The sequence below is a fragment of the Rattus norvegicus genome, chromosome 20 (assembly GCF_036323735.1).
Source record: "Rattus norvegicus strain BN/NHsdMcwi chromosome 20, GRCr8, whole genome shotgun sequence".
NCBI lineage: Eukaryota > Metazoa > Chordata > Mammalia > Rodentia > Muridae > Rattus > Rattus norvegicus.
This window is the reverse complement of record NC_086038.1, coordinates 9173608-9184730: the sequence shown is the minus strand read 5'-3', so window position 1 is coordinate 9184730 and position 11123 is coordinate 9173608. Positions and strand designations below refer to the sequence as shown.

At 52.7% G+C, this 11123-nt stretch overlaps 1 protein-coding gene across 1 annotated transcript in view; it reads right to left on the bottom strand.

Moving 5' to 3' along the window:
• Positions 1 to 418: 418 nt before the first annotated feature.
• The window catches only part of Abcg1 (ATP binding cassette subfamily G member 1), a 56257-nt gene continuing 45552 nt past the window's right edge, over positions 419 to 11123 (bottom strand). The window contains exons 7-15 of the mRNA NM_053502.2: positions 10155 to 10278; positions 9609 to 9723; positions 7840 to 7988; positions 7598 to 7699; positions 6651 to 6819; positions 5143 to 5243; positions 4786 to 4944; positions 3133 to 3251; positions 419 to 2098 (exon numbers count right to left, since the gene is read on the bottom strand). Coding sequence (NP_445954.2) covers positions 1870 to 2098; positions 3133 to 3251; positions 4786 to 4944; positions 5143 to 5243; positions 6651 to 6819; positions 7598 to 7699; positions 7840 to 7988; positions 9609 to 9723; positions 10155 to 10278 — 1267 coding nt within the window. The 3' untranslated portion in view covers positions 419 to 1869. The remainder of the gene's footprint in view (positions 2099 to 3132; positions 3252 to 4785; positions 4945 to 5142; positions 5244 to 6650; positions 6820 to 7597; positions 7700 to 7839; positions 7989 to 9608; positions 9724 to 10154; positions 10279 to 11123) is intronic.

The following is an 11123-nucleotide window of genomic DNA, read 5'->3' as shown; positions in this document are numbered from 1 at the left end:
TGCCCCCAGTAGCCAGCCAGCTCTTGTATCCTGAGCTTAGACTCTGCCCTGTGGAAGGACCCTATGGCGCCCTCTGTTACTTAGGAACAGTGACAAGCTGTTCTCAGTGTCGAGGAGAAACCTGGACAGGAAAGAATTCCTCCAGAGTCTGAGGAGTCATTCTGGATTTGAAACATGGACCACCCGGCCTGTGATTGACAGCACAGCAGTTTCTGAGGAGAAATGCAGCCCTGCCATACCAACCCATACATGGAGACCTGGATGGAATGGGTTCCTTGGCACCAACCTCACCAAGTGCCAGACTGAGATCTGCCCACCCAACACCCATTCCTTTCAGCTGTCGGCAGCTATTTCCTCTCTGGACGCCATGCCTGATAGCTTGAAATTAAATGAAGACCTTTTTTCAATTTTTTTTTTTAATGAAGACTTTTTATAAAGGCGAATCGTGTCCCTGGTTAAAAGCTGAGTCTAGAAGGCAAGGCCATGTTTGTATAGAACAAGCAAACTGAAGATTACATCGTAATACGCATTTCAATCGTGTTCTCTATAAAAAAAGACCTAGGAGTGTAAAAAATAAAAAGAATCTCTAAATAGTTCCAAAGCACGTTCCATGCCGTAAGGAAAATTCGGACCCTTAGCTCTCTCTACAGATAAGATACGAAAGCGTCAAGGCCACAGCCGAGGAATCTCAGGACCGGTCAAAACAAGATCCAGTGCAATTACTTACAGGTGGGGAAACTGAGGCTCACAGGGGTTAAACTGACCTGCCCACAAAAATAGAGACTTTTGTAGGAGACTGATCCTAGGGTGGTGGTACTCTGGCAGAGGTGAGCAGCTGCGTTTTCTTAATGGGGACATTCATGGCACCTCCCCTTCCACTCAGCTGGCCTGCCCGTCCTTGACACCCTATTGCCCCCCCCCCAAGTTTGAGGGATGCACCCCATGTGTCCCCAGGCCGGCTTCCCAGGCTCTGTGGAGGTAGTTAATGTGATTTATGAAGAAAGGGGAAAATGGTCTTTTAAAAATTGACAGGGTGGATAGAGGATTTCTTGGTCAAAATAAAAGTAGCCGGAAAACCAGGAAGAGTTTTTAAACCCATCTAGTTTGCTTAAAATAAGAAGCACATGAGAAAGGAAGTCTGGAAGGAGCCTGCCAACCTCCCCCCAGCACTGTCTGCATTGTGTTGCATTGCATTGAGTCCCTGCTGGCCCAGCGCAGCTGGTGTGGTGTCTCCCTCACCTGGAGCCTGCGTTTGACCTTCTTCTCCGGTTTTGCCTGTGAGCGCCCCCACTCGGTGACTATGTTGGACTCTTCCGTTTCTAAGCAAAACACATCTTTACCCTGAATAAGTCCTCAAGAAGTGCTAAAAAGATACAATCTCTCGAAGTGAATGAAATTTATCGGCTTTGGCTCGGAAAGTGACTTCATCAGAAATGAGAGGAACTTTAGAAGGCTGAGACCTTAAGAGAAGACAGTCGTCAGGCGGAGTCCCCAAGACATCCACCTCTCTGGGGACCAACTCAGCCAACACTCCTCTCATCCAGGGCCAGTGTGTCCTAGACTCCCGGAGGAGTCTACTGAGGAAGCTCCTGTCCCCAGCTGGAGCAGAGGATGACATTCTGTGCCAGTTGTGTTTTGAGTCCCACATGTCAAAAAAACCCCAACCGCCCTACATCTTCCTAGTTAGAAAAGGAAATGAACAGTTCCAACCCGGCGGGCGGAGGCGCTCAACACTGGTCATCATCGACCTGCGTGGCCTCCAGGCTGGGTTGGGAGAGTCTTTGTCACCAGGAGCAGGTGCACTGCTACCTCCCAGCAGTGTCCTTGGTCACAATGTCTGCTTTGCCTCACTGCCAGTGTGGAGGTGTTTTACCTCTCAGCCCGGATTTTGTATCTCAGGACAAAATAGGCGATGAGCCGCAGGGAGATGAAGAAGATGCCCAGGACGATGAAATCCAGGTATAGCTTCGCGTTCTCCACATCTAGCTCCCGCAGGATGGCCTCTGACTTCTGGAAGTGGCATGTCTCCGCGATGTCGCAGTGCAGGTCCTCTCGGTCCAAGCCATAGATGGACAGGATGACCCCCTCGAAGCCGTATCTAAGGAGAGGAGCACCAAGTGTGAAGGGCAGTCCTGGCTGAAGGTCCTCACTAGGCTGGCTCTCCACTCTCAGTGAGCCCCATCCCCTGATTTTACGGCAGCTTCCTAAGTCAGCCACGGACCAGCATCCTACCTCTGTTCCTACCCTGTTTCTTCCAAGGTCACCAGAGAAAGTGCTTAATGGAATGAACCTTACTTAAGGCACTGGGGCGATAAACAAACAAACAAACAAACAAACAAACAAACATATTTGGCTTCCATCGGAGCCTGTACACCTTTCCACTGTTTGGTCCTGTTATGGGTTAGATCCTGGCAAGAACACTGGAGCATTTAAATAAAGCCTCTTTGGACCAGCCTTGTTTTGCAGAACAAAAGCAAAGATCTTGAGATGAAAGGCGCTGGTGTTTGGTTTCCTATTGGCAAGCACACAGGCAGCTGAAACTCTGTACAACGGCTTTGTGTCTGTCCTGTTCTCCCAAACAATGTAGTGGGGTCTAAGCTGACACTCTAGGAAACAAACACTTGTCCCCAGCATGGACCTTTGTGACGAGGGGAAAGAGCTGCAGTTGAGGGCGGGGTGGGGGGACATGGGGAGGTGTTGAGGAAACAAGTCGAGTACTAGGGCGGCCATTGACTGCCCAGGGAATGCCCAGTGTGCAGAGTCACTCAGCAGAGGGGTAGAAACCTGGACCCAAGTTGCCAGAAAAATTCTTGTTAGAAGGTATTGGAGTGTTTCAGAGGGGGCAAGCTGTGCCCTGGGTGCTTTGTTCAGGTTTTATAACCGAGATTTCATTGTGGCACTTTTCCCATAAATTACGGAAACTCCCCTTGGGAACACCCGGAACACGAGGGCATGCCATGACATCTTCAGGGTATGAGACTATATGTGCTTATGTGCACTGGAGAGGCACAAAACTAAGGGAAACAGGAAGGAAGATCCTTGGAGTCTCGATTCGGATTTATCCTCCGTTATTGTTCAGTTCTCGGACTGCCCCCTCCACCCCACACCCCTGCCACCATCACCCACGGGTACCTGACGTAGGAGATGTAGGACATCCACTGCAGGTAGGTTGGGATGGTGTCAAAGCTGACAAAGAACCCGGAGAAGAGCAAGACAGGGATGGCTGTCACGGGACCCACAAACGTCGCAACCTGGAGTGAGACGGAACGAGACATGAACAGCGCTCACTGGAGTCGGGGAGGGCTATCCCACCCACTCAAGTGACCCAGAGGGTGTCTCAGTGGCTGGAAAGAAAGTGTGTCAAAGGGCCAGAGTCTTCCTGGGCTGGCCGAGACCAGGATGGTGGCCAAGAATGTTCCCTGGCAGGACCAAAAGTTAATCTCCTAAAAAGACGTCCTCAGACCCCAGCTGAGGAAGGGAGCTGAACGAAATAAACAGCATTTTCTGAGGATGGAGGTCAATATTTTCTTGGAATGGTCTCTGAGGAGTCTCAGTGAGCAGTTTATAGCTGTCCTTGGAGATGACAACTGGGTAGGGCCACCTCTCTGGGGGTCCCACCTAGAGATAAAGATGCTGTCATCAATCTGCTGTGACACCAAATGCCAGGGACGGGTTTCAAAGACCCCATGGGTAGCCATTAAATGGGTCCCTCCTCTAGGATCCTGTTGTCCCCTGAGAGCTGAGGGTAACACCCAGCAGGCTGGCGAGCAGCAGCTCTCACTGGCTAGGCTCCGTGGGAGAGACTCTAAGGTGTGGCTGTGCAGTGCGTGGTGTGTGTTGTTCATAAATGAGCTAAAGGGCATCCAGCACCCTCTGGGGTTCAAAGCTCTGGGGGGGGGGGTCTGACAAGAAGAGATGGTAAGGGGATATAAAGCCATTTACGGAAACACAGTTCTGATGTCTTCATGGGACTGGCAGGGGGCATAGGCTATACTGAGGTGAGAGGTCAACACGGCGGTGACAGACACTCTTCCACAGGCCTGATTTGAGCCTGGGATGTGGGGTGTTGTCTTTGGCCCTAGCAGCAATGCTATGAGACAGTTACCATGGATGCTTCTACCTTGGAGTGGGGATCCTGGACCCTGGATGCTAGGAAGACACTGTTGGGGATACCAGAAATGAATTGGAAAGAATGTGGCACCCGGGAGCCCTTGGAAGATGGCATGGGACCGCAAGAGCTTCCGATAGCTTTGGTTTGTAAGGGCAGGGGAGGCAACTGGGGTTTGGAGATGAAGCCAGGCTCGAGGACATAGAGAAGAGCTACGTGAGGCTCTGAGAGAGGTCAAGAGTGGGTGGGTATCCACTACTGGTGTGCCAAAGGGTGGCCAAGTGGGCCCACTGAGGCAAGACTAGAGGTGTGAAGAGCTTGGCCTCTATGCCAGCTGTGTGATAACAATCAGTCAAGGCACCTCTGGTCTTAAGTCTTCCCTACCTTGTAAAATGGGGTCTCGAGGTGGGCATGGCATGACATGAGCTGACATTAAGGACTCATGTCTGGGTAAGTGCAGTGGATAGGCACAGCCACTCTGCAAGTCCCTACTTTAAGGAGACCATTCTGATCATTGAAGGCAATGCTAATTCATTCCTATGAGAACAGCCTAGTAAAGACCCCTAGAAGTTAACAACAGAATTAAGGGTCCAGAGGATCACTGAGCCCCACAAGATCACGTTAGACCAAGGAGACAGAGAGAAGCCCAGCGCTGATCAGCATTTCCTTGGCTATACCTGCAGGGATGTGGACGCAGCTCCAATGAGTAGGCCTAAGGACTGGGCCACCAACGAGGTCATGGTGCCCAGTGCAGCGAACAGCACAAAACGCACAGCGTCCGACGGCTGTGATGTCATCCAGTACACGATGCTGCAGTAGGCCACGGGAAACATGATCTGCAAGTACACAATCTGTGTCCCTGGGGGCTCTGCTTGTCACACACCCCTGGGGGCCCTTTCTGTTGCACACCCCACAGATCCCACCGAATGCTGTATCACTTATCAGCAGAACGTTTGTGGAAACGGGCCCCACCCAGCTCTGCGGGGTGTGGAGAATGTCTGCTCCCCCTTGCAACTCCCTGGTGGCTCACATACCTGAAAGGGGACATCAGCCATGGTCTTGGCCAGGTAGTAGGCCTTCAGACTGTACCAGTAGTTCAGGTGCTCTCGGAGGAAGACACTCATCTCGAGGGGAACTATGACAAGAAGGTGACAGAGATTGGTTGGGTGGGCACAGTCAGGGGATTCAGATATGCACATGGACGACATTGGGTTGAGCCCTGGAGGTTCTGACCTATGTCACAGTGTGGGCCCCCAACACTCCAGACTTTAAACAAAAGAGGAAGCCTAGATTCACTGGTCTAAAAACAAAACGAAACAACAAAACAAAACAAAACAAACAAACAAACAAAACCCACCAGCCGTTTCTCTAATCTCAAGAGTTACATCTTTAATCCTACTTCGGAGGCAAAGGCAGGCAGATCTTTGATTTCAAGGCCAGCCTGGTCTACAGAGCAAATTCCAGGACAGCTAGGGCTACACAGAGACACCCTGTCTTGGAAAAATCTGAAAAGATACATCCCATGATGGTTTGAATAAGAGATGTCCCCTGGCAGGTTCATGTATGTCAACACTTGGTCCCCAGTTGCTTGCGCTGTTTGGGGGAAGTTATGGAGGCAGAGCCTTGCTGGAGGAAGTGCATCCCGTGAAGGGGGCAGGGCTTTGAGGATTGACAGCCTTGACCCATTTCCTGTTTTCACTCTCTGCTTTACTGTGTGCAGCCTGCTTCCTGCTCCTTCGGTCATGGTGAGCCTTCCCCATCATTACAGATGCTGGTTCTGGGACCGTATGCCTGTTAAACGCTTTCTTCCCTAAGCTGCTGTCGTCTGTGTTATTTTATTATAGCAGCAAAAAGGAAACCAATCCAAGTGAAGACTCAGAGTGGACCAAGTCCCTGAGGACACCAAGCGTCTCCTTATGGTGGCTAGTGGGACAATTCTGGCCAGCCCTGTCTCTGATGGGCTTATCAGCTCTCAAATCCAAAGTGGCCAGAGTTGGCCATCCAGGCTACCTGAAGAGCTGAACTCCACTGGACAGGGGGGCACAGGCAAATCGAGCGTCTCTTTAGCAGATTTTGGGGAACTGCCTTGCCTTTCCTTGAGATTTGATCATCTGTACTAAAGACAGTGTGTGTGTGTGTGTGTGTGTGTGTGTGTGTGTGTGTGTGTGTGTGTGTGTGTGTGTGTGTGCGCGCGCGTGCGCGCATGTGTATAACACATATATGCAGATACCCATAGACCAGAGGCACTAGATCACCTAGGGCTGAAGTTACATGTGGCTTTGAGCCATTCAACATGGATGCTAGAAACCAAACCCAGGTCCTCCAAAAGGGCAATATGCTCTTTTAACCACTGGGCCGTCTCCCCAACCACTACACTATAGTTTCTTATCCAGTAGTAACACAACACAACCTGTTTTGTCAACATATACAGACTGAATCTGAAGCATCAAGACACTGTGTGCCTGTAATATGAGTGGTCAAGGCAAGGCCTCAGCCCCCAGGCGTGGGGAGGAGTCCCGGCTAGAAGGGAGGGGACACTCACAGGTCAGAACGGTGGGCATGAGGGCGGCGAACATGAGGAACAGCATGGAGAAGAACAGGAAGCCGGAGTTGCTCAGGACCTTCTTGGCTTCGTTCCCAATCCCAAGGTACAGGAGGCCAATGAGGAGACCGATCCCGATGTGTGAGGTGATTCGCAGGTGTGTCAGTACCTGAGGGTAGGCACAGCTTTTACATGGTGCACAGGAGAGAGAGGGCAGGCCCAAGGCCAGCGAAAGCATTGGGACTCTGACTCCCATGACAGCAGATCACGTGAGACACCTTCCCTTTCCTCCAGGGAAACAATCAGAGTCCTTATCAGGTACATTCATGCACGCACACACACACCCATGATGCACATGCGCGCACACGTGTGCACACACACGCTCCGAGCTCATGCACTACGGAAGGAGAAATTACTGTGCTTCTTTGCTTCTATTCAAATCTGGCAAACAAGGCCAATCTTCCTGCAGAGGAGACTAAACAATGTTGGGGATGGTTCTACCGGAGAGCCTCCCTAGCTGTGGCTTGCGTTGCTATAAGCGTGATCCCATATGCTAAGTGACAGGTCTTCCAGCTCAGGGAAGCCCGAGGCCACACTAGACTTCAGGCTCCCCCGGCAGGCTACCTGGTGCCCACTGGACCAAGGTGTTATCAACCCTCCACCATCTCCTGCCTCCCTCTCTGCATGATCCCAGTCCGTCTTCCGTAGGCCCACGCAGGAGCGATCCAGTTTGGGGTTTGGAGTGAGAAGAGAGATGGGGCCGAGCCCACCTCGACCCACACAGCGCATACATGACACCAGCAAGACGCACAGTGGGTCTTGTGAACACAGATGTCTTGGGGCCCTTTTGTCGCTGCAGCGCGACAGTGAGAGCTGACCGATGCAGACTGAGAGACAGCAACCTGAAAGTGTGCTTGGAGGAGGGGGAGAGGGATGAGTACCCTTACCGAGTCCCGCATGATGCTAAGGAAGGTCCTCTTGAAGAGGATGCAGAACTGGGTGAGGCAGCTGGCCGAGAAGCTGTGGCAACCTTCCATGGAGGCCGAGTCCTGAGGAAGCACAGGGAAGGTGGAGAGTTAGCCGCTTGCTTGCCACGCCCTCCGTGCAAGGAAGGGCCCTTAGGTAGCAGGGACATGAGGCACATGAGCTCCCCACGGGACCTCTCCAGGCCTCTCCAAACCTTCTTTACCTCTTCAGCAGGCCGGTGCCAGAGGAACGGGTTCACGTCTCCGTCGCCCCCGAGTTCTCTCTTATAGTCAGAGTCACACATGCCCTCCCGAACGGCCCTCACCAGGCGGCTGTTCTGATCACCGTACTCCCCTGATGCCACTTCCATGACTGCGGGGAGACACAGAAGGTGAAGTGAGGCAGGGACTTCTAGGAAGAATCACCAGGGTGCTGATGGGAACTGAAGGTCTCTGTCGCTTTGTAATAGCACAGCCCGAAAGGCAAGGAGAAAGCACCGTAAATGAGTGACGGTGCTGGCTGGCAGCCACGGCAGCCAGTTGCCGACTGATGTCCGCTCACAGCTCCCCAGTAAACCATTCTCGGTGTTGGGAGGCCAGAAATGCAAACCCACAAGTGTGCATGCATCTGTGCCATGAGCACCTATCTGTACACCATACACCGAATGCCTGCTCTGGACCAGCATGGGCTGGAGTATGAAATCGGCAGGAGGAAGCAGGGTTCCTTATTCAAGTGCTGAGTATATGAAATGGTCCACAGTGGAGGGGTGCTCACAGCACCCAGGGTCCACTACTCTGAGGCTGGGGACCATGGCCCACACCCCTCACCTCCCAGCAAGCAGCTCCTCCTGGCTTTCCTCACTCACTTCCTCTGCCCTTCCTGGACCCTGTCCAAGTTCCCTCCACCTAGACCTCTGTGCCTGCTGACTGTCCCCTGATGCTGACGACACTCTGCTGCCGTCTAGACACCTCTATATCCTGTTCCTTCCTTTAGCGCCTCCCTGAGTAGCACAGCGCTCATCTGAGTACCATGCTGCTGATGTCCAGAGACACCCTCCTCCCCGGTACCCCCTGGCAAACTGGTGACCACTTTTCTAAGTGTGCATCAAGAGGAAGCCAGGATGCATCTGGACCAGCATCACGCACAGAGCTGAGAAGCTCCCCAGCCCTGCCCAGTTCATCTCTAAACTCCTTGGCCATCCACATCACTCTTAAGTGCCACAGTCCTCTCTTTCCTCCAGAGGACCATCACGGGACAGAAACCCTTGGGAAGGGGCATGCCCACCTCACCAGATACCTGCCATCTTTCCATGGGTCCATGTCCCCTCCCCCACCCCTCCCCCAACTCTCTGGGATTCCATCCCCCACCCTGCCCCGTTCCCCTCAGTGGTACCCATCACCATTGCTCTCTCCTCTTGTGAAAGGGAATAAGCCAACTGCCAACAAGACCGTTCCCTTGGCTTTTAAATATGCCCAGTTCTTCCCTTTAAGGGGAACTTTCCCTCACCTGCCTCCTGCCCTCCCTACTCTGTGGCAATCTGCTTCTTGTGAGTGAGGAGTGTTTTACCAGGGCCAAGGGCCCCAGGACACACTTTGGAAAGTGACATATGGAACCCTAGGAGCTGTGTGGCCAGATGTCTGAGAGAAATACAGCCGTGGGAGGGAAGCCATAAATGAGGGATGCCCAGCTGGGACCTCTGGGCTGCACTGAGTAGCAAGGTGCTTATAGGGAAGCAGTCATGGATGTAGGGTTGGTCCTAAGTTTAGTGACCAGCATCCACCTAGAAGGGTGAGGCCATGCAAAGATGGCAGAACTTGGTCATCAGACAGGTTTCTCCTGGAAGAGAGGGAGTTCTCGCAGGAACAGCCTCGGGACGGCTCTGCCTCATGGTTAAGACATGACAGTAACTCTTGACTCACACATCAGGTCAAAGCGGGACACACGAGCCTGGGGGAGATCCCCTTTCCTTCCAGCTGGGCAGGCTCTACTCACCAAAGTCTGCAGGGTTGTGGTAGGTAGGGCAGTTCAGACCCAGATCCCTCAGGTACGGCACGAGATTCGAGACCTTTCCCCGGTAGACACATTGTCCTTGACTTAGGACATAAAGCTGAGAGAAAGCAAGAGAGGAAGGCATCAACACAGACTTCACCTCTGTAGACCAATGGTGGCTCTCGTTCAGTCAGCGCTTCAAGCATTTGGCCAGTGAGTCATTAATTAATTAATTAATTAATTAATTAATTAATTCATTCATTCATTCACTCACTCAGCCAGCCAGCCAGCCAGCCAGCCAGCCAGCCAGCCAGCCTGCCTGCCTGCCTGCCTGCCTGCCCATGGATCAGGCAATTTGTCAGTCAGTCAGTCAACTAGTCAGTCATTAATCAGTCAACCAGCTAGTTAACCAACCAATCACCCTGAAAACCAGTGAAAACCAGGGTCTTTTTTCAGGCTATCTCTTCCCTGTCAGGGATCTTAGGATACAGTCTGGGGTAAGATTCTAGGGTAGGTCAAGAACCTAGACAGGGGAGGGGAGCCACGTACCTGGTCAAAGAGCTCGAAGAGCTTGGCACTGGGTTGGTGGATGGTGCAGACGATGGAGCGGCCGCCCTGGGCCAGCCCTTTCATCAGGGACACCACTTGGAAGCAAGAGGCACTGTCCAGGCCACTGCAAGTCAAAGACAACATGAGATGCTGAGAGTGTGAGGGGCAAACCCAGTGCCCCAGGTCTTGGGGGACTGAGTAGTCACTGCTGAAGGACCTGTAGCTGCCCTCCCGCCCAAGGCTGGGCTCCTCTCAGCCACTGTAACTGTTCAAGGGTGACCCTTCCATGAGAGCTGTATGTGCTCTTATTTCCGACAAGAATACAGGAGCCCAGAACATTCCCAAAGACCGGGGCTGTAGAATGGGGGAAGGGAATGCCCACCTGCCCTGGTGAGAGACATCAGAACTGTCTGGGAAAATAGCGGCCCTCCAAAGTAAACAGTGAGGCCTGGTAGTCAGAAGTCACAATGCCAGACCCTTCTGCCCACTTGGGCTGTTAGGGAGGGGGAGGGGTGCTCCTGCTGTTTTACTGACTGTATGGATGCCTTTTGTGGGGAGGCAGAGTCCTGGGGCTTGCAGGGGGGTTGGCTAGTACCTGGCACCCCTGGGTAAGTACTCTCCTCCCTTGCTTGAACACTCCCAAGCCTGTCTTGCTTCTACTATGTAGCTCCCAACAAGGGAAAGGAGTCACAGTGGGCACCCCAGAGCACCGGCTTCCCCCCCCCCCAGGGCAGTGAGCCTGTGAGAGGCAATTTGAAGGGTTCTTGAAGTTGTTTTTTGGGCCCACTATCAGCCAGGCATGTGGACAGGCTGAGGTAGATGTGAGCCTCCCTGGGATGCTAGGGATGGTTCTCAAGTTCAGTGAGCCATCCATGAGATGAGAACCCAGCAGGAAGGAGATGGAAAAGTCTAAATGAAGTCAGCCAGGAGCAGCCCTGTGCGGCCATGCTCCTGGGAATGCCTGAATAC